Consider the following 23,687-nt stretch of genomic DNA (forward strand, 5'->3'; position numbering starts at 1 on the left):
TATGTTTTCTTGTTTTCTTATACGACAGACGGACAAATACCCAGCTAACACGCTAACATAAACTTTTCGTCGTTAAACGTTTTGACAACTTCAATCTTGGTGGCGCCCCAATGCATTGCGTATGTTGCCAATATAGATTTACTCCCGGTATGCGTATGTATGTCTTGTTCAGTGGTTCTCAACCTTTTTTTGATGAACGCCCCTCCTTCATTCCCTTACCTTCCGTTTCTTGAATTCAAGCAGATAGAGGGCTATTTCTGGGGCCTATAAAATGAACACGTGGAGACAGAAACTAATAATAAAAGTGGTATCGCTATTATATTTCAAAAATAATGAAAAGACCAATAATATTGCATATTTGTCCCACTGAAATGCTCATTCTACATTACAGCATTGATTTTGAGTTGGATGTAGATGTAAATTTACTGGTATCAACAACAGTAAGGTTATGAAAAACAGTGGTTCCCAAACTGTCCAAAGACCTTGGCACCCTGGTAACTGTAGCAAAACTTAATGAAATGTAACTCTTTCAACCAGAGCCTCTTTGCACAACTGCCTGAGAATGAAGCGCACCAAAAATATTCTGCTTCTCAACGGAGGTGCGGCGCGCGCAACCATCAAGTAAAAGGTATTAAAATCATTTCATCATTAATTTCTAAAACGTTTTCAAACATAGGTTATGTTTTAAGATGAATATATATATATATATATATATATATATATATATATATATATATATATATATTTGTTTTTTATTTTAAGGTGCAGTATGTAACAATTTTCATGTAATATTCGCCTTTTTTTTTTATTGCCAATGTGTGAACAGCTTCTAACGCAACTTAAAAAATGAGCCCTTTCTGGACTTCCTAGGTTTCCTATTAAAGCCTGTAGACTGATTTTCATGCGAAGGGAGCGGGTCGCTTTTGCCAGGAAAATCCAAAGGATGTGACCTTTATGCGCGCTCACGAGAGCCTTGCCTCAGCGCTTCCGCTATTTAACAGCGACAATAAACTGCAACACTAGGTAACATTATCTTAGAGATGGAATCCAGCAAACGTCCGGCTCCCAGCACAACACCGACTCATACATAAACTCTGAGTAAGCCAAAAAGAAAAAAAAACTTTATCTACTGAATCCCGTCTGGCTAAGCGGGAACGTGATCGTGTTCGAGCGAAAACTAGAGTGAACATCGGCAGGGCATTTGATTCCTGGAGGGACCTTCGTTCGGTTTTGGGGATCAAAACCAACCCTGAATTGGCTTTCTTCTTATTAGACAGGTAAGCTTACATAACTGCAAAGCATGTGAAATATAGTGCCATAAGGATTGATCTGTGTTATTTTAGTTAACTTGATCTTGCCTGCTGACGAATTGTAAGCTACCTTGCTTCGTAACTTTCAAATAATTTCAACGATCTTCTCTTTATACTAAAAGTCAGGTATACAGGATCAATTTAAGTAAATACGCTGGTTTCTTATTCATAGTACAACATATTACATACAAAACATACAATAGTGCAACATAACTGCATTGCAACAGTAAACTGTCTGTATTCAAGTAATTGTTTTGTGTGAATTGCATTTGTAATGGTTTTGAATAAGTTATTAGATGCGGACAAAAAAATGAGCATCACATCATTGACCCATATACAGTAAATATACACCGATCAGCCACAACATTAAAACCACCTGCCTAATGTTGTGTAGGTCCCCCTCGTCTCTCCAAAAAAGCGCCAACCTGCATCTCAATAGCATTGAGATGATATTCTTCTCACCACAATTGTACAGAATGGTTATCTGAGTTACTGTAGACTTTGTCAGTTCAAACTAGTCTGGCCATTCTCTGTTGACCTCTCTCATCAACAAGGCATTTCCATCTGCAGAACTGTCGCTCACTGGATGTTTTTTGTTTTTGGCACCATTCGGAGTAAATTCTAGGGACTGTTATGTGTGAAAATCCCAGGAGATCAGCAGTTACAGAAATACTCAAACCAGCCCATCTGGCACCAACAATCATCCATGTGATTATCTAATCAGTAGGGTTGGGAATCGTAAGAAATTTTACGATTCCGGTTCCAATTCCTCTTAATGATTCTGGTTCCTTAACGGTTCCAGTTACGATTCCAGTAATTATTTTAGTACTTTTTTTTTTTTTTTTTTTTTTTTTAAGAATTATTTAGAAATAAGAAATGCAATTATTATTGCACTTATTACCTTCTGCTGTCTGTTACCAAATAATGAGATAATTTCAGATTTGTACAGAGCTGATATAACAAATCAGAAATAAATGTAATAGATTTCTTGTAAAAGGTGTGGTTGCAGACGTTTTAGAGACATACACTGGTGGCCAAAAGTTTGGAATAATGTACAGATTTAGCTGTTTCGGAAGGAAATTGGTACTTTAATTCACCAAAGTGGCATTCAACTGATCACAAAGTATAGTCAGGACATTACTGATGTAAAAAACAACACCATCACTATTTGAAAAAAGTCATTTTTGATCAAATCTAGACTTCATCACTCCAACACCTTATCCTTGAGTAATCATGCTAAATTGCTAATTTGGTACTAGAAAATCACTTGCCATTATATCAAACACAGTTGAAAGCTATTTGGTTCATTAAATTAATCTTAACATTGTCTTTGTGTTTGTTTTTGAGTTGCCACAGTATGCAATAGACTGGCATGTCTTAAGGTCAATATTAGGGCAAAAATGGCAAAAAAGAAACTGCGTTCTCTAGAAACTCATCAGTCAATTATTGTTTTGAGTAATGAAGGCAATACAATGCTTTGAATTGGCAAAAAAAATGAAGATTTCATACAAAGGTGTACACTACAGTCTGCAAAGATAAAGGACAACTGGCTCTAACAAGGATAGAAAGAGACGTGGAAGGCCAGATGTACAACTAAACAAGAGGATAAGTACATCAGAGTCTCTAGTTTGAGAAATAGACGCCTCACATGTCCTCAGCTGACAGCTTCATTGAATTCTACCCGCTCAACACCAGTTTCATGTACAACAGTAAAGAGAAGACTCAGGGGTGCAGGCCTTATGGGAGGAATTGCAAAGAAAAAGCCACTTTTGAAACAGAAAAACAAAAAGAAAAGGTTAGAGTGGGCAAAGAAACACAGACATTGAACAACAGATAATTGGAAAAGAGTGTTATGGATCTTAACCCCATTGAGCTTTTGTGGGATCAGTTAGACTGTAAGGTGCGTGAGAAGTGCCCGACAAGACAGCAACATCTATGGCAAGTGCTACAGGAAGTGTGGGGTGAAATGTCTCCTGAGTATCTGGACAAACTGACAGCTGGAATGCCAAGAATCTGTAAAGCTGTCATTGCTGCATATGGAGGATTTTGTTGATGAGAACTCTTTGAAGTAGTTTAAGAAGTTCTGAACATTTTTTTCAAATTGTAATAGTAATTTTTCATGTTATTAATGTCCTGACTATACATTGTGATCAGTTGAATGCCACTTTGGTGAATAAAAGTACCAATTACTTTCCATAAGAGCAAAATCTGTACATTATTCCAAACTTTTGGCCGCCAGTGTAAATACAATACAATAATAAATCCTTACTCTGTTTTAAATAAAGAAATCTAAACCAACATGAAATGTGATGGCTTATTTAATTAACTCATTTATTACTTTATAAAATTCCACTTATTACAACAAAACTTGTGTATCTTTAATTATACATTGTCATATGAACAACCAGTCAGTAACTGCACTGCTTGATTTAATAGAGACACAGGTCATCATTAAATAAACAGAAACAGTTCCAGAGACAGTTTAGACTGTGTTTTGTAGCCTAATGTTGTACTTCAGGCTTGTGAGACTTCAACAGTTCTTAATTAATTTCAAGTTGGACATTCATAACTTGCACATCATTACAAGATTTCTTGTATACTGGAAGCGCTGTATGTTTCGTGCTCTAGAATCAAAAGAACCGGCTCCTTTGAATAATTATTTTGGGAATCGAACTGTACCGGAAGTGCATATGTTTCGTGCTGTAAAAAGAGCTGGCTCGAGACTTGTTCGATTGGGAATTCTTGGAATTAAATGCACAGGTAGAACAGTGTTTTATGCTGTAGAGTCAGTAGAGGGCAGCGCTGCTGCAGAGATGTGCTGCTGGAAACACTGTCAGAGTATTTGAGGACAGTGTTCCAGCTACATCGGCAGAAAATTGCACGCTGGAGTACCGTTAATGGAACCAAAAGTCACGAAGATCATACGATTCCAGTATTTTCACGGTTCCCAACCCTACTAATCAGCCAATCGTGTGGCAGCAGTGCAGTGCATAAAATCATTCAGATACGGGTCAGGAGCTTCAGTTAATGTTCACATCAGCCATTACAATGGGGAAATTTTTTATCTCAGTGATTTGGAGCGTGGCATGATTGTTGGTGCCAGATTGGCTGGTTTGAGTATTTCTGTAACTGCTATAGGAAAAAAGGTCGGGAACCACTGATCTATAACCTCTATAAAAAGTTATAAGTTAACACCTAATTTATGTGACTAAATTATTCTAACAGTGTGACTGAGTTGGAGCTCCTTTTATCAGGTGATTGTTGATTCAAATGAGTCATCTCTTGGAATTTCTGAAGGCAAACAAAATCAGTTATATTTTCTTACACTCAAAAAAAATATTGTATTTTTTAGGATTTACGCATTTCTGTTTCATCTGTTTATAAAAAATAAAATTTTTTTTTTTTTAAAAAAAGTGTATTTTGCATTTGCCCTTTATGAAAATGTATATTTATTTATTTATTTATTTATTTATTTATTTTTATAGTTTATCAGTGGTATTTGTAACAAGACCATAGTATGTACATGGAAGCATGGATCTTCTTTACTACCATGGTTAGATGTAACATGATTTCTGTAAAACAAATCATGACTACTCTAAACACATGCAAAAACAATAAATACAAAATATAAGCATTTAAAAGTTGAAACAAAAATGTATTATATTCCCTCACTCCCCTAATGTAGCCTATATCAAATTTAATAGGCTAATTTGCTCTCAGTGCCCCCTGGCATCCTTTGAACGCCCACTGGGAGGTGGTACCGTGGTCTAGATAGGACAACTTCACATGGCTGGATGACATCATGCATCATCACTTGGCTCGTGGACTGCGCACATTATATTGCATCATGCACAAGTAAATGTTATATAAGCTGTTATGTTTTCGCTCACCCTTGCTCCTTGACAAATATGCCATGCATGAGATATCCAACTTTCTTTTTACAGTACTTCACCAAATGATCAGTTAATTAAAAGTAGGGATGGGCATTCATCAATAATTTGGTATTTGAATATTTAAGCTCATAAAAAACGAATATTCGAATATTCTGTTATTTAAATGAAGGTAATTAATGAGAAAGAGATGTTATAAAATTATATTTTTAGTCATAAAGGTTGCATCACCATTGAATAAAAACAAGCTTCTGTTTCAATCCAAAACAAGCTTATATTATGTCTTGTTTTTTTTTTTATTTGTTTTTTTTTATATGTTTAAACAAGCAATGCATGAAAACAAAAAAGTATAGAATGAATGCATTTAAGCTCACGCAAAGCGAAGAAAAAGAAACCGCTACACACTCAACAGCGCCACCTAGTGTATTCAGTTATAACTGCCAGTTTTAGTTTGTGTGTTCAGGATTTAATATGCATCTCACTGTATATGTGGCCAGCAAAGCAAAACTTAGCGAAATTCGAATAGTATTTTTACTTTTCGAATAATTATTGCAGAACGAATACTCGAGTATTCGACTACTCGTGCACATCCAAGGCTCAACAATAAGGACTGCCCGATGGCCCGGGGCTAGTGTGAGAAAGATTCGGGCCAGTTGCTAGAACTGTCACTTGCCCGATCGGGCCAGTGCTGCATTTATAACATTAGTGCAAGCAAACAACAACCGATTTAGTAGCAAGTATGTTCTCTCAGCCAATAATCAAATCTTTAACTCAGTGAATAATCTTTGATCCTTCTTGTGAAAACACTACACATGGGCAAAAGTTGCATGACAGCATGACCAAACGGGTGACCGAAAGCACATCATCTCCTCCACAGAACTCTTGGCTTAAAAGCACATGTGTAAATGGCAGGACGGCTGAGGTAAATATGATGTATTTATGAATTTATATCTGTAAAGCACATATATGGGATTACATAAGGCATAAATCATATCTTGCAAAATATAAATGTGATTCAATTTTGGGGGACATTATATTTTTCTCCCCAATTTGGAATGCCCAATTCCCAATGGGCTCTTAAGTCCTCGTGGTGGCATAGTGACACCTCAATCCAGGTGGCGGAGGACGAATCTCAGTTCCCTCCTCGTCTGAGACCGTCAATCCACGCATCTTATCACTTGGCTTGTTGAGCGCGTTACGGCGGAGACTTAGCGTGTGTAGATGCTTTACGCTATTCTCCATGGCATCCACACACCTCACCACTTGCCCCACCGAGAGCGAGAACCACACACTATAGCGACCACGAGGAGGTTACCCCATGTGACTCTACCCTCCCTAGCAACCGGGCCAATTTGGTTGCTTAGGAGACCTGGCTGGAGTCACTCGGCATGCCCTGGATTCGAACTCAAGACTCCAGGGGTGGAAGTCAGCATCTTTACTCGCTGAGCTACCCTGGCCCCTGGGGGACATTGTATTAAAAACATAAGATATGTAAAAAATATTTTTTAAAGCCATGATGGTAAAAACAGCTGTTTGTCATTTTTGTGTTGGGGCCAGTGAAAATATTGGCAGGGCCAGTAAAAATCTGAAGCACTGGCCCAACCGGGCCAGTAGAAAAAATCCTTAGCGTTGAGCCCTGACATCCCTATAATTAAAAGTAGTGTTCATTCTTATAAAACTTATTTTCATTGTCTGCTGATTCTGCATGCTTCAACTTTACATTGTCATAATCATCATATTATTTATGATGATTATGATGTGTATTACTCCTCCTCAATGTGATGGGGCTGGAGTTGGGTTACATTTTCCCCATTATGAAAAAAGAAAAAAAATTGAAATAAAACTTGAATTGTGTTAAAAGTTAAATATTATTATGGGCAGTACTATGTCTACATTCTGATCTATAACATTGTAAGTTACAGTAATGTTACCTGAAGAACATTTGCTCATGACAGGGTTAAACGTCATTAAAATAATGTTGACGATGTGTGCACTAGTACTATATATGCTTTTGTTTTTGCACCATTCTACCAGTTTCATTCATCTTTGCTGTAGTTTCATGTGTCACAAGTCAGTCTCTGTGTCTCTATACAGTGCTTTTACAATTTTTTATTCGCTTTGGTACTATTTGTAAGTAAGTGGTAAATTTACAAAACTCCAAACTGGTCACAGCTACAGTAGTTGTTCATTCAAAATAATATATATAATGCATTGTACATGTTTCCTTACACAAAACTAATGTCTATAAACACAAGATTATTGTAACATGTAATGAGAATATTAGGTTTAAGCACCAAAACACAACAGAATGGTTTTTTTTTTCCCTTCCCGTTTAGTAATTTGAACAATTAGGCAATTCAGTAGCAAACAATGCAAGTTACATGTTTCAAATTGCCCTTAGAGGTAGTGAATGAGAAAAAAAACACCTTTTTGCCAATTCTCACAGTAGAACAAAATATGTATAGAGAGACAGAGTCAGACAGTTGTATGGTATACAATTGAATGTTGCATGGTTAGCCTGGTCTGTTTTAATGTGCATAGAACAGGGTCAGAAATTAACCAGAGTTTGGTGCAAAAAATGCCTTCGAAAGTGTCAAAAAAGATCCCAGATATTTAAAATATGGGGCAAAAATGGCTCCATACTGAATTCCTCTGTTTTTAATTTATTTATTATGTCTGTTATCTAACGCTGTCATCTTACTTTTCTAGGCCTGTTGATTCAGGTGAAATATTTGGCATAAATGTACAACATGCTGTGTGTTGTACTGCATATTTGAAGAAATATGCCGTCATAAAGGAAATAATGCCCCTGGAAATTGATTCCAGTGGGCATATATTTCCCCTTAATAAAAAAGGTAATTTCTGACACTGGTATAATTGAATGCTACTGTGTTTACATACTTTGTTATGATGCTTACATTGCAAGCCATTAAAATAATAATTACTGATGTACAGTCATATATTTGCATATTCCTTTTACATTTTACTTAAAGGGATAGTTCACCCAAAAATGAAAATTCTCACATCGTTTACTCACCCTCATGCCATCCCAGATGTGTGACTTTCTTCAGCAGAACACAAATGAAGATTTTTAGAATAATATTTCAGCTCTGTAGGTCCATACAATGCAAGTGAATGTGATCAGACCTTTGTAGCTCCAAAAATCACATAAAGGAAACATGAAAGATATTATGAATATTAAGAACATATTAAGAAACATGAAAGCAGTATAATAGGTATGGGTGAGAAACAGAACAATATTTAAGTCCTTTTTTTTTTTTTTTTTTTTACCCTAAATCTCTACTTTAACTTTCAGATGTGAAAGTGAAAGTGGAGATTTAGTGTAAAAAGGACTTAAATATTGTTCTGTTTCTCACCCACACCTATTATGCTGCTTCTAAAGATATGGATTTAAACACTGGAGTCTTATGGGTTACTTTCATGTTTCCTTTATGTGATTTTTATGCTACAAAGGTCTGATCACCATTCACTTGCATTGTATGGACCTACAGAGCTGAAATAATTTTTCTGAAAATCTTAGTTTGTGTTCTGCTGAAGAGAGAAAGTCATACACATCTGGGATGGCACGAGGGTGAGTAAATGATTGGGAATTTTTGGGTGAACTATTCCTTTAATGCATTTTAATGTGGGAGGGACAATGAAACATTTAGCTTAGCTTTTTTATCTTTGGTTGAAGGGATAGTCATTATAATTATCTCACCATTTACTTACCCTTATGCCGTCTCAAACTCGTATGACTTTCTTTCTGCTGCAGAACATAAACAAAGATTTGTTGATGCATATATGATGTCTATACAATGCAAGTCAATGGAGTCTAAAACTTCAAAAATGATATAAAGACATCTTAAAGTTAATCCATACGTCTCGACTGGTTTAATCCATGTCTTCTGAAGCGATACGATCGTTTTTGGGAGAGAAATAGACAATGTAATAGAATATATAATGTAATTCCTTACATGATGGAGTTGAAGTTTGGTCTGTTTCTCACCCAAAATTGATCATATTGCTTCAGAAGACATAGGTTAAACAACTCGAGTCGTGTGGATTAACTTTATGCTACTTTTGCAGTATGTCCTTTTATTAAGCTTCAGAGTTTTGGACCCTGTTGACTTGCATTGTATGGATATCACATATGCATCAAAAAATCTTTGAGTTTGGCAGAAGAAAGAAAGTAATACGAGTTTGAGACAGCATAAGCGTGAGTAAATAATGAGAGAATATTCATTTTTGGGTGAACTAATTATTTAATTTAAAGTGTGCAAGTCTGTGAATCCAGCATCAAGGAATTGCTAAAATAATTATTGTTTTTTTCAAATAGCTTTCCCCAAACACTCCCCAAAATTGGTTGGCAGAACAGCATAATCTAGCCCGAAACACACGCCATTGGCTGAGCTAATGCTGGGCTGGTCAGGATGCTCAAACAAACAGCAATGTTTTGATAGTCACCCTTCAAGACTTTTAAGATAACTGTCACATTCAACCAGATCTTTCTGTAAAAATGTTTTTTGGTTTGTTTGTTTTTTTTGTTTCTATAGTCTTTGCATCATCTATCTGTTTATACTGCTAATATGCAAAGGTGAGCTCCTACCAAACAAATTCATGCCACATTCCAATATACCAAACTGTGTATTTTTCTAAGTTCTCTCTCATTTCAGCATCTCTGCAGGTGACAGTTGTGGGTTTTACTGGAGACTCCATTGTTCTGCCGTGTTCTTCCAGTAACAATGACCTTAAAAGAGAAGAAATAACAGTGTATTGGAGACACAACAGCAGCAGAAATGTGTATAACATAATCAACGGCAAAGATTCAATAGAAGGCCAGAACACGGCCTACAAGAACAGAGTTGAAACTTTTCCTGAGGAATATGTGAAAGGAAACTTCTCCCTCAAACTCAACAATCTTCAATACACTGATGGAGGAAAGTACATCTGTTATATCACAAAGGCGCTGCAGAATCCGACCGTAGAGCTTCTTATTAAAGGTGTGCAAAATATGATTAACAAGTTGTTCATTTGGGGGAAAATATCAATTCAGAATCTGAATGCAGTTAATGATTTAGCAAACTGTTTTCTGTAAAGCATTTTTGCAGTTGTTTTTGTCTTTCAGGCAAACAAGCAGGAGACAAGAGAAACCATGCAGCGGAAACAAGACCAGAACGGATTGTGTCTTTTTTCATTTCTTTTTTCTCTGTTTATTTTCTGCTATGTGTGTGAAAGCCATGAAATCTCCACTGGTTAATCAGATCAGATTTGCTTCAAGAAATTAGCGCAAGCTTATGAGACGTTATTTAAACCTACCTCACACGTGCTCGAAATGCGCGTTCATTAATTACATGCATTTTCATGAGATCAGTTATAATACCTCTCCTTGGGCCTCATTCACTAACTGTGTGTACACACTGAAATCATGATTCATTAATAGGTTAGTATTTAAATCTATTCTTATTTTGCGAATAGAATTTAGAACCAACTAAGACACTGGGTCGAGGGTGTAGCAAGGGCTGTTAATTAACCTTAAAAAAAAAAAACAATGAATCCATAAATTCAGATCTTTGCATAGTTGGGCAAAAGACATTACTGACATTTTCCACTGTAAAAATTACCCCAAAGTTTTCCAAATATTTCTTCTAGTTGACAGCGCATAAAAGATGTAGACACACGACTCATGTTCACAAGGATGGAGTTAGTAGTAGTAGAAATATATATATAAATATATATATATTTTAAATAGTTAGGGCTGTCAGTCGATTTTTAATGAATTGATTGTTTTAATTAAATACATGATTTATTGATCAAATTAATCTCATTTTTTCGCATATATCAATGCGCTGAGAAAGGCCCCCAAATAAAGAATTACATTTTTAATAATTACAATTATTATAAAAGTAACATATAATTCAGATCATTCAAATACATTACATTATTGTTGCAGACAAGTAAAGGATTGATTTGACGAGGCAAAAAGTGGCTTGAGAAGTCAAATTATTGTTAGTTTTATTTCCATTGAACAGAAGCCTTTCATTGGCCTTCTCTAGACAGCAGTCAGTTTTCTGTTGAGTTTGTCAGTCTCTGTCAGGACGTGTTCCATGTGTGCTATTTTTAATTGATGGCCTATGTTCACTGTGTACTGTCTTTGAGAGCGTCACCTGTGAAAGGCTGTGCTGACTGCCCCTTGCTGACTGTGGATTCGCAAAAACATCAAGGCATTACTTCAAGCTTGAATTACTCCAATGGTTGGAAAATTCTTTATTGTGGATTATAATAATAATAATAATATAAAATAACAAGTATCGAATAATAAAAAGGATGAATGGACAGAAAGAATTTACTGTTTGGGGCTAAGGAAAAGGGAATTGTTTTTAACAGAATAGAATAGCTCCGTTATTGTAATGCTTTTTAGTGTTACTTTTGCTCTTCCACCTACTATAAGGTTATATTACTATTATTAATTAATAGCTGGGACACGCTCCTTTATTTAAAATAATCTGTATTTGTGATCATTAGAACAAGGGTAAATGCAAATTTACTGTATGTATGTACGTGCTTCAAAATTTTGTCTTAGGACTTATCGGAAATATGCAACTATGCATTTATTAGTGAATGAGACCCTTTTTGTTGCACCATTAGCTACTGTATGGATCAAAATCATGCTTGCATACACACAGCCATTGGATCTGCATCCTTATGCATAAACTCACTGATGCAAATCTATATTCTTTCCAGTTCTCTATGATCTGAAACTTAGCTCTGACTGGTGGAACAATCACAAAAAATCAATCTATTGTAGAGCCTCCACACTCACTGCCGTATGGGGGCAGAAAGTAACAAAATTAAATGTTGGAAATCAAGTCCATAAAATGTGCAAGCAATGAGAATGCACTAGCTGAATACAGAATTGACGAAAAGCATGCCAATTAAAAAGTGCATGTGAGTGCATTTAAAAAATAATTGATGCACGTGATTTAGAAATAAAATATTGATAATCTTTTGAGTTGATACAACCAAAAATCCATTGATATATAAACCCTTTGGTTTCAATAATCAAGGTTGGTTTATAACTAGAAAAGGAATGTTCGATGCTTTCTTGACGAAGCCTTGACTGAAATGGTAAAGCTTAATGACTGAAATATAAAGCTTAAAAAGCATTTATGTTCATAGGTTGTAGAGGCCTTTGCAGGGGTGCAACTGCTGTCCGAATGCCCCCCTGATTGATTCCTTGCCCCCTTTTTGTGGCGTACCTACTGTATGTTTTGCTACAGTTTATGCACCTCTAGAATGCTTTACATTAAAGATACAGAAGATAGATAGATAGATAGATTTATGTATTATTTATTAAGTAGTATTTCTAATTCATATGTATTACTATTATTTATCAAATTTAAATTATTTGATGTATTTACTTATTGTTATTGTATTGTTAGTTTACTGAAGTTAAGTCTCATTGTATAGGCCTACAGTCACATTAACAGTTAAATTGTATTAAGTGTAATTTTCAGATTGATTATCTGAAAATGCAATATAAACATAATAAATTATGGAAATGCATTTATATGGTACTGTACACGTGTTATTCATTATAGGCCAGGCTTAAAATGCAACACTTAATTTTATACAATATGTTTCAAGGGGCCCCTTATCTGTCTCTCTATCCACCAAAGGGTCCTTGGTCTTAAAAAGGTTGAAGACCCCTGACCTAATTCATTAAAGTGAAAACTGAAATTGAAGATTGCATTATTTCTGGATACACAAAGTATTCCTAAATTAAGGATCTATTGTGTAAAGAATTTCCTTTTTCTCCATCTTTCTTGTGTATAACATCAGAATCCCCCATGCACAGAGGCAAAATCCGTCAAATGATCGCTGTCACAATTTGAGGGGAGGTGGAATCTGTCTCTACTGCTGTAAGTGGAATGGTTCACAGATTGTTGAGTTTCCCTTTGTGACCCTCTGCTATGCTTCTTTAAAAAATTACATAAAAATCTTTACCATCAGTTAACATAACTGTTCAAAACAAGGGTGATTTCATTTACAAAAATCTTCAAGCTAGGATGAAAACATCTTCAAACCTTATCTTAAAAATATTAATTATTTTCCATGGTACGTGATTAAGTTAAAATACCTCAAGTTTAAATAAATAGCTTGCACAGATGTTGTTTATGCATATAAATGTGATTTTCACTGTACTGTACTGGCAAATCTGAACCACCAATAGCAGCCTGCAGAGAGCAGCAGTGGAGTGCTTTGCTGCAAATAGAAAATGCCAGCAGATTGATGCTAACTGTCTTTAATGAATAGGAGTGATATCATTGTGCAGAATTTAGGTCATTTTGCCTATTAAAACTTTTCTGAACCATCTGGTCTTAAGGATGGACTACTTTTATATAGGGATGCCATCATATCGTCACACAAATATTCTTCTAAAAATCTCCTTTCCTGTTCCATCGAAGAAAGAGAAAACGTCTGAACTCAACCCTACTGAATGAAAGCATTCCCTTGTGTCATAATGTCCCCAAGAATATTCATCCTCTATTGTATGGTACGTAAGTTTCACATGTTTATGGCGCCATCTAGTGGTTATTTGTGGGGAAAAAAGTGGTTTCAATGTTTATATCAATCTATTTAAAATGGTGGTGGACTTCTTCAAAAAGTGACACTTATGTTGGTATAAATGACAGCTTATTTTAATAAAGTAACAGTAATGATTATATTATTACTGATATTTTAAAATTAGTATTTGCTGAATATAAGCAACTTATGCTTGGTTAAAATTTTGTATATTATTTTCTTGAAAAAGTATAAAATATGATATAATAGGCTTTTGAGGTATATCTCTCAATCACCATTACATTACATTCATTCCCACAATAAAAGAAAAAAAAAAATAAAATAAAATCACAGAGCTTTGAAAATTCTGACATACTTTTCATAAGATATATTTAAAGTGTGAACTAATATTTCTGTGTATTTTCATATATGTAGCCTGCTCTGTCATTATAAAGATCTCATTATTTTACATAACAAGCTATGATGATGTCATCATACCATAAGTTCCTGAGACCCAGAGAAAAAAGTTTTACAATTTCCCTTTTTTAAATGTCAGTATAGTGTTTGGTGATAAAAGTTGATTATTGAAAAAAAAAAGAAAAAAAAGAATATATATTTATATATATATATATATATATATATATATATATATATATAATAAAAAAGTCATCCACTGATTTTCAAAGCTGCTACATAGTAACGACTTTCTACTCGAGGACCTTGATAGAAATGTAGTGGAGTGAAAAGTACGATATTTGTCTTTCAAATGTAGTGAAGTTAAAGTCACATGTTTCCAGAAAAAATAATACTCAAGTAAAGTACAGATACTCAAAAAGTGTACTTAAGTACAGTACTCAAGTAAATGTATTTAGTTACTGTCCACCTCTGGTCATTGGTTGACATGCCAAGTGACCAAACCAATGGAACACTATTCTGGTTTTGGTTTAAGTTACACCATATTGTGCACCGGTTTGTACTGTATACTGCACGCGCATGTCATGCCCCTCATGTATTTAAGTGCTGCTTTTGTTTCAACAGTTGGGATGTTCCCTGTGGCTGAATACCTTATTCAGAAAAGGCATGAATAATGACTTAAAAAATAACAAATTCATGCGAATAATAGAAAACAATATTCAGTAGACTAATTATCCAAGAAGCACAAGGACAAAGGGATATTTTAAGTAAACATATTCAAAATGACAATGAAATTCTGAACTTATTTTTTTGAGAACTGAAGCCTATATTACTAAAGTTTAAACCTTATGAATGAAAATGTGCAAGGTGTGATTTCAAATCGGATGGCCGATGTCTCAACTTTGTTTGCAGTCTGAGCTTGTCAAGAGTAACATTAACTTTTACAGTTAAATGACAAACAGCTCCCCATACAGAAAGACACTGTAATCATAAAAGCAACCAAATACACATTTGCATTAATTCATATACCAAAAAAAAAAAAAAAAAAAAAAAACATACAAGTGAAATGATTTAATATGCCACACTTTGTGATATAAATGACAAACTCTGTAAATCTAGCAAAAATAATTAGCACTCGTGACATGCAATTGCTTTAACTCTGTCCTGATAATAGTGTCGTAATATTGCACCCTCTTAATATGGGGAGCGTTTAATATGAGTGGACAAACAAACTAAATTAAATTAAAGTAGTCTGCCCATAGAGGCCGTCCCCAAATCTTTTGGCCCTAATACCAGCTCAGTTGCTAGAGCGGACTGGACAAAATACCAACATCAGAAGAAAACAAAAAAACTAGCAATAGGTTCTGAAGACCTGAAATACAAATATAAAAATACATTTATTAATTCATTGTTAAAACATCACACATTCATTAAAATATTCAAATAAAAATGCAAAAGCCTTTATACCTGTTTCAAGTCCCGCAGAATAACTGCGATGATACCCAAAAGCATGCGTTCCAAACACAGCCAACATCATGTAAACTGAGTATGCATTAGTTTTTGTTCCGCATGTGGGAAACAAACCCTTCTTTCCTCCAGTTTCTACCAACTTTCGGCTCTTATAACCTCCGGTAACCCCTCCGAATTAACTTGCTAGTTGTCTCCCGCTACTTTCCACCCCCTCTAAATATGCGACGTTGTAACAAAAAAAGAAAAGGTATACAAAACCTGAACCATACACACATCTATACATCCCAAACAAAAGTCACCTAACTTACCTCCTATACTACTGCTTTCTCATCCTCCATTACCGACCGTGGAAAATCGATGAGGATAAGAATGCTGACCCGCAGTACTTCTGGAGGACATCCAAAGGCTTTCCACCTCCATTTCTGTTATTTCATCTTCCCCCTCGCCCATAGTCACATCCATCTCAGAGTCTGCCACTACCTGCAATCGAGGGTCTTCTGGAAAAATATAACTTCCCCGTGAGGCTCAGAATGCAATATCCAAGTGGTGTAGAATTCTTTATCCCCATCTTCCTCAACACTTGTTCTTCAACAAAAGCACTCTGAACCCTTTCTATTGCACCTACTTGCACACTTCTTAACCCAGTTCTATGTACTTGTTGTACTGGCCCATTGGTCCAATGGGGTGATAGAATAGATGGGCCCACATTCTTTAGGTTGCCGCACCACTCGATACAGGTCGGGGTCCCAAAAGACCTGAATCTTATTATGACCTCTCACAGCATGATTGCTGATATAAACCAAATCACCCTCTTTTAGTGTCAAACCAATATCTTTACCATCATTCTTGTCTCTAAGCTGCCTCCTAGTTTCCAAATGTCACCTCACCTAATCATAGGCTTCTTCCAATGTTCTGGTGCTTTTGTACCCATTACTACACAGAACAATCTACCTTCTCTGCCTCAGCACCCAAAACAAAATCAGCTGGGAGACGAGGCTCTCAGCTAAGCATTAAATAGAATGGAGTCCCACCAGTTGACTGATGCGAAGTGATGTAATATGAACAGACTAACTGAGCGACATGCCGTGGCCAACTCTTCTTCTGATCAGGGTGTAAGGTATGCAGAAAATCATGCAGTGTGCAGTTAAACTGCTCACACTGTCCATTTCCCTGCGGATGGTATGGTGTTGTACGACTTTTCTGAATCTTACCCAGCTACTGTATCAAATAACTTTCAAAACTCCTGCCCTTATCTGAATGCATCCTATTAGGAGTGTCCAAACAAATGAAACCAGTGCTTCATTTGTACATCTGCTACTGTATTAGCTCACTGATCTTTTGTGGAAGTGGCTTAAGTATATTTTGAAAAAAAGTACCAGTACATTTTCTCTTCCATCTGATGCTGGATCAAGAACTGTAAAGTCTAAAGACCTTATTCACAGTAGCGCCATCTTTGATTTTTGACGGGAATGAAAATGAGGCTGTGAGGGACAGACTAACCATCTTTTCAATGGGCTGTACTGCAGTTTGAAATGTTTTTGGATTGTTCCGCTGACAAAACATTGAAAACATTATCTTTCCAAGAACATTCAGCAGACAAAAAACTCCAGACAACATGAGTTGTGGAAAATCAGATGGATCTAGGAGCTTAATACAACTTTATACCATTTGTGCCATTGAAGAGATGGTAAGTCTATCCCTCATAGCCTTGTTTTCATTCCCGTTAAAAATCAAAGATGGTGCTACTGTGAATAAGGTCTACTGCCACCACTTTATGTGGATAAGAAGCCTGAATATTACCATAAAGGGCTTAAATTTGGAATGTACAGCTTTAGCAAGAATGCACCTTTCACACTTCTGAAACCATGTGAGTGTACCTTTCACATGCCAACCCTGCCCCCTCCCCACCTGAACCAAACCCTTCTCTGCACTGCCCAACATTAAGTGAGCCCTCGATCATGGAAAGGATTGAATTACACTCCCCTTAGACACTTTATTTACACCTCTTGTGTTTAGTTTATTTAAAACAAATGACTCTCTGATGGCGTACAGCCACTGTCTGTCTTTGCTTTCCTGGAGTGGATATGGGGAGTATAGTGAAATTGGCAAAAGACAAAATTGAACCTGGATCACTCGCATAGACTGCCAGCTGTCGTACAAATGTCACCACGCCAGCTCTTGGCCAATGATGAGTTGAATTTACATACTTTATGTCTACTGAATATGTTTCTGTCCTTTTCTTTAGCAAAATTAAAATATTTTTTCTAGTTTTGACAGATTCCATTGGATTATTGCTGTGCATATAGGTGGGCTGTGTGGCCAGTGCTATATACATTTAGTGAAAATAATTATTTGGCTATACTGAAACCGTGATAGGGGGGCCCCTGGTGGTCAAGCAGGCCCTATGCAGCCTCTTATGTCGCTTAATTGGTAGGGCCAGCACTGTCACAACATGAACACAAAAAGGCTAGATAAAAGACTGATAAACTGATTCTGTGTATTTTTACACATGCTCAATAAAGAACAGGTGTGGGCATGTAACAATGGCTGAAAGAAATGGAAGCATAGTGGTAGTTCTATTAGGAACCTTAGTAGTAGTCTTTTACATCATTCTCCCATTCATAATTTTGTATAACCAATCACATAGCACATCTTGCTTTATAGGTCCATGAACAACATACCATACTGCTGCCTTCACTATGCCAATGTGGCAACTTCATTCATTCCAGCTAATGCACATTCAAATTCTCGAGTTAACTGAAAGGCTATGTCTCTATCAAAAAGGTGGTTGGCTCTTTTTACTGTAAGGCGGGACTTTCATTTCTAAACCCGCCATATTGGGTGTTCCAGTTTCTCCCATTCATTTTAATACAAGTGCTCCATCTTAGCTAAACTGTCTCTGCTAGCAACCAGGAGTATAGTGACTTGAGGACCTCCAGTGATTTAAATGTAAGGATGAACACACCTTTACTGCCTCCCCGACAGGGGACCAGAGGCTATTCAGTCTGAATGTAAGTCAAAGGAGGGAATGCCTTATTAATGCGAATAAACTACTTTCATGTAGAAACATTATGTTACATACAATACATTTTGGGAAGAGCTGTGTTTAGAGTCTGCAACGAAAAATATCTGTTTCATAGGATAAGTCAATATTGTAATAGATTGCAGGAGGATTCATTAACAGCACTAAACTTTCTGTGGTCTCCACCAACTGTGACTGTACCCAGAGGCACAAAAACCATAAATGCAATGTATGCAACACATAGGGGCGCCATATAAAGGTGGAGAGGCAGCGGCACACTAAGTGGGTGCAATGGGAGAGACCCATTGCAAAAAATTTAGCCCCCGGAAGGTGAAATCGTTCAAGGGGGACAAACCCAATCTCCCCCACGAAAGTGGCCACCAATGTCCTGTAGGCTTTGCATACATCTTCGAAAATGGGTAGTTGCACCCCTGACGGTTCCTTACTGACTGATGACAAGTATTTTAATAACATCATATCATATAATTGGCTTACAAGGTGCACATGATACAAGTTTACCATTGCATGTTTCTTGCATATTTCTAGTGATATCTCCCCCTTATAAGAAAATATCTAGCTTTATAAACTTCATTTCACACTTCCCAGTGTTTTTCCGTGGTCTGTACTGCAAAAATGTATTGTATATTTTAAGAGATTGTGTTTGTGTATTTGTACAAATGATTTCTTTTTTCAAAACTGTATTGTACTAAACTGCAGCTAGTACAATTCTTCAGTTCACTGCGTCTCCTAAAAGATAGTGGCTGATCAGTATGCAAAGCTTTGCAACTCCATGACAGAGGCGTGAAAGTGTGGTTTAGCTCAGTACAACTGTAATCAAAAGCAAAATTTAAAATATAGTTTAAGAACTATAGTTATAGTTCTACTTAGATGGTCACTTGACAAACAATGACTTATAAAGTGGCACCTTTGTCTAGGCATGTGATTTAAGAGGCGGGGGAGGGGGACATTTGGTTAAAGGTTAAACCACCTGGCAGTGTGATTCACTGTTGATTACTGTTGACCTGTGGAAAACTTTACTGGCCTTGTCTTTTTATTTGAGACAAACTACAGACAAAAGCTTGGCTGGCCATCATCTAGTAGATGGATGTAGGTTTTATTTACTTATATATTAAGGATGCTGGTAGCATCTATGATCATTGCACATTATGATTTGTTATATTTTTAACTGGAAATACATACAGGGTTCGTACAAGTTGCTTGAAGTGCTTGAAGTACTTGAATTTGAAGTCCTGGAATTTTAACGAGGTGCTTAAAAAGTTCTTAAAATACGTTGCTTAAATCATTTAATAAATGAAAAAAACACGATGACAGACCACTAGAGCACTGCTGAAGCGCATAGATGGTTGTCACTTTTGGCAGTGCTGTTCAGAATGGGCCAATCACAATCAATTGTTACTGGAGGATTTAAAATATATATATATATTATAAATATTGCTGTGGTGGATTTAACAAGTATGAATTCATGCTAATATCAGTTTTAATTAAGAATTACTCTCCAGAGTGAAAAAATTAGATGAGATGTAAAACGTTTTGAATGATCTGGATGCAGATCAATGGAGGATTCAGTTTTGTGAGCCATCTAGTGCTGCTGTAAAGAAAGCTTTGTGTCTCACAAAATAAGTGATTTCTGACAACATCTGGGTCAATATCAAAATATGTTGACAGACATGTCCCTTGACTTTTTTAGTCATGAAATAGCTTTCAAATAGTGAAAACAATTGTTTTTTTCATTTTATTTTTTTTAAAATAATTTTATAACCTAACCTTCAATGATATGAAATGAAATGGCTTGAATCTGTTTTGCAATTTTTTTTAGAAAATATATTTGAAATTGTCAATTGCCTGAAAAAAAATCCTTGTCCCCTTCATCTGGTACACCACTTCTGTGACATGTAAAGTTATTTATGTATTTATTTTGTACTTATTTTTAATAAAAGCATTAGTGCAAGAAGTGTGCACAAAAGTAAAACAAAATTATTATTAATCATTTAAATAATTTTAAAAGAATGTTTGTCCCTTGATTTCATGGCATTGGTGTTATCAATGTTAAAACCTCTTTTATTTTATTTTATTTTATTTTTATTTTTATTTTTTTTTGTTATAAATACAAAAAGTAGTAGAAAATAATTTCTAAGGTCAAAGTTCAGAGGCTGCTTAAATGTGCACATAGTGATTTTTCCCTGCATGTTAAAAAGTTATTAATTCACATTTGAACTAATATTTTCACAAACATATCTGGTGTTGTACCCCGTTGAACCCTCGTTAGTGTTAAATTAGTGTTAACTTGCTTCGTTCGTGAAACAAAATTAAATAATTAAAGAACAACAGCCAAGTTGTCCTTTATGAATAAAAATAATGTCATCATGTTACAAAATGTTTACCTTCATTTATAGGCAAAAACTGAACTGAACGAAAGATTTCAATATTTTGTAAGTTGGAAAGTCAACATCTTTTGAGAATGATCCATTTGTAATTTGGGTCAGTTCCTCACATAAATCTGTTGTGTGACTTTTGAAAACATGGAACACAGCACAAGAGTCATATGGACTATTGTTTACAGACCCAACTATTCACTTATGTTGAAAATTGAAGTACGTTTTAAGGGAGCACACTACAGTTGCACATCAGTTTTGTCATGAATGAACCAAGAATTGTTACTGTGAGAATATGTAGTTAAAGATGCTCATTGAGATATGTTGTACTTGTAATAAGTGGTTTTATAAAAATAAATTAACTGAATGAATAAAATATGTTTATTGAAAATGAACAAATAAAGAATTTGTTTTAATGACATCTCGAGCATAGTCCTTGAAAACAAATAAAAATGTGCTTGAAAAGTCGTTGAAAGTCCTTGAATTTAACTTTGAAGCATCTGTACAAACCCTGTACATAGTACATTCACCTATAGCAATTTGACAGCACAATAACACACATCTTGCAAGTAACCAGAATTAGCATGATGAGAAAGAAAATATTTATAGGTATGATATACAGACTATGAATGACCTGTCTACAATATCGAAACAAGCCAAGAAAAAAAAAAAAGAAAAAAAACCTGACAATCAAGTATGCATCAGTTTTAAGGAAAAAAATAAAAATAAAATAAATACCCAGCAGAAAAGCCCAGGTTCTGTTGACTTAACTGTTTCCAAAACCTTCACACAGCGTGGAAAAGACCACTTCAGTGTACTGCAAGAACAATGAGGAACCAGTCTTAGCATTTATGAAAGCATGATAAATCTGATTTCTAATCCAAAAACTATAGTTTGGAATAACAGATCAACAATAAACTGGAAAATGATTAATTTACTTAAAAAAGTCATGATACATTTACCAGTTCTTTGCTTAGCTCTTGAGATGGTTGCAGAACCATTGCTTGAGTCAACTGTAAATCTGTACTTTGAAGTTTTGAGCTTTCTCCAGAGTAACAACTTAAAGTACCTACCAGTGAAGAGCATTATGTTAACATTTTGTATGGAGTTACAAGTACTGTATGTTTAATTTGAAATGTGTAAAGAACTCACCAATGATCAGAACACCATTTAGCAGACAAGATATGACTGTAATAATCTGCCATTGTGTCTGATTCTGCTGAATATAGCTCACTTCTGTTTGATTCTGCTGAATATACTGCAATACTGTATAATTCTGGCACTCTGTTTGTTGAGTTTGTTCTGTAAAGAAAGAATTACAAAATTGACTGTTACTGTTAGTTTACTCACACATGTAAACACATTAACTGACTTCAAATATATGAAATATTTTCAGTCCTCTGCCTCAAGCAGCCATAGAGAAGCTTGATAACTTTGGACAAGCATCTTAAAAACTAAGTTGTAAATAATCACAGCATTGAACATCAATACGACTGAAAGAGCATTTACCAATGACGTGTAGTTTTGTGCCATCGCTGAATTTTGGGGGGATTTCTGTGTTCATACAGTAATAAACTCCTAATTCATCAATCGTTACATTACTTATAAACAGATGTTTTGATCGCATTGAATATTTGTGTCTGAATCTTTTATTGTAATAATAAGGAGTTGTCGAAGTTGAGAAAGAGCGTAGTATAATCACTGGAGGACCTTGTAGTTTCGATAAGACCCAGTAAACCTCATTTTCATTGAGATCACAGTTTATTATCACATTTTGTTCCAAATCTGTTAGTTGATCTGTTAAAGTCTCTGCAGCTGGACACCATATGAGTAGATCTATGAGAAATAAATCAAACACAAACAGGATTCTTCTCCTTTAAAAAATTCTGCATGCTAAAATATAATAATTGATGAGATATTCTACTTGCACTTACAGATTAGAAATTGAATGATCCTTGAGTTGTTCCCTTGATTAAAATGATTTAACATGATGAAATCTGGCTCCCTTCACAAAGGCAATGAGATGCACACGTATTTTAGAGCTTCGAAACAAAGAAATGGAAACTTTACACAAACCACTAAGGGGAAGTCCAACTCAAAGCCACAATCAAATTCAGACTACAAATAACAGACCTTTTTTCAACATCTCATGTGACATCAGCATTATCATCTACCTATAAGTGATGTCAGTGTCAATAGGCCTACTTGAGTGTTTGTTTTTTTCCCCAATCCAAAAAGCTGAGGAGGTTATGTTTCCTTTAAAATTCAAATGCAACTGGCACAGTTCAAACTCTTGTTTTTGGAGATGCTTCTCTGCTGTGGCACTACGAGCCCAATGTGCTAACATGCATTTTGACTACCACAGAATATGTTTGAAGTGGATGAAACTCAAAACTTTTTGGACCCCGTTACAGCTGTCTTTAGCGTTGTCCCTTTTCAAACGGATCACCCAAAACACATCTTAATGATACAGTCTCAAAATTCATTCTCAAACTCGAGCACACAGCAACGTGAAAATGTATTTGTGATAACATGGCAACAAACAATATGAAAGAAGTGCGTTTTGCACAGAACAAAAAAAATACAAATAATGATGAGACTGAGGGTAGGGAGACGGTGTGAT

The 23,687-nt window shown here is 35.5% G+C and overlaps 3 protein-coding genes across 6 annotated transcripts in view; 2 read left to right on the forward strand and 1 right to left on the reverse strand.

Annotated features, from left to right (window-relative positions):
* The window catches only part of LOC127438874 (CD276 antigen homolog), a 60,463-nt gene that overhangs the window by 145 nt on the left and 36,631 nt on the right, over nt 1-23,687 (forward strand). The gene's annotated exons all lie outside the window — the stretch shown is intronic.
* LOC127439067 (CD276 antigen homolog) lies at nt 14-12,945 on the forward strand. 3 transcript variants are annotated; one of them, XM_051695105.1, is made up of 6 exons: nt 14-628; nt 871-1,277; nt 5,015-5,165; nt 9,757-9,797; nt 9,877-10,203; nt 10,329-12,945. In XM_051695105.1, exons 3-6 carry the CDS (start codon nt 5,113-5,115, stop codon nt 10,433-10,435), a joined length of 528 nt encoding a protein of 175 aa, XP_051551065.1. In that variant the 5' UTR covers nt 14-628; nt 871-1,277; nt 5,015-5,112; the 3' UTR covers nt 10,436-12,945. The 3 variants fall into 3 exon arrangements, with proteins under 3 accessions (XP_051551065.1, XP_051551063.1, XP_051551064.1); XM_051695103.1 differs by lacking the exons at nt 14-628; nt 871-1,277 and having other exon boundaries at nt 2,429-5,165; nt 10,312-12,945; XM_051695104.1 differs by lacking the exons at nt 14-628; nt 871-1,277; nt 5,015-5,165 and adding an exon at nt 5,177-6,122 and having other exon boundaries at nt 10,312-12,945.
* On the reverse strand, nt 9,373-23,360 carry LOC127439066 (uncharacterized). Of its 2 annotated transcripts, XM_051695102.1 has the most exons (6): nt 22,999-23,360; nt 22,574-22,900; nt 22,217-22,366; nt 22,027-22,133; nt 21,803-21,881; nt 9,373-9,950 (listed from the first exon to the last, which is right to left on the reverse strand). In XM_051695102.1, exons 1-5 carry the CDS (start codon nt 23,051-23,053, stop codon nt 21,831-21,833), a joined length of 690 nt encoding a protein of 229 aa, XP_051551062.1. In that variant the 5' UTR covers nt 23,054-23,360; the 3' UTR covers nt 9,373-9,950; nt 21,803-21,830. The 2 variants fall into 2 exon arrangements, with proteins under 2 accessions (XP_051551062.1, XP_051551061.1); XM_051695101.1 differs by lacking the exon at nt 9,373-9,950 and having other exon boundaries at nt 21,428-21,881.

Source organism: Myxocyprinus asiaticus, chromosome 50, assembly GCF_019703515.2.
Source record: "Myxocyprinus asiaticus isolate MX2 ecotype Aquarium Trade chromosome 50, UBuf_Myxa_2, whole genome shotgun sequence".
Classification (NCBI taxonomy): Eukaryota; Metazoa; Chordata; class Actinopteri; order Cypriniformes; family Catostomidae; genus Myxocyprinus; species Myxocyprinus asiaticus.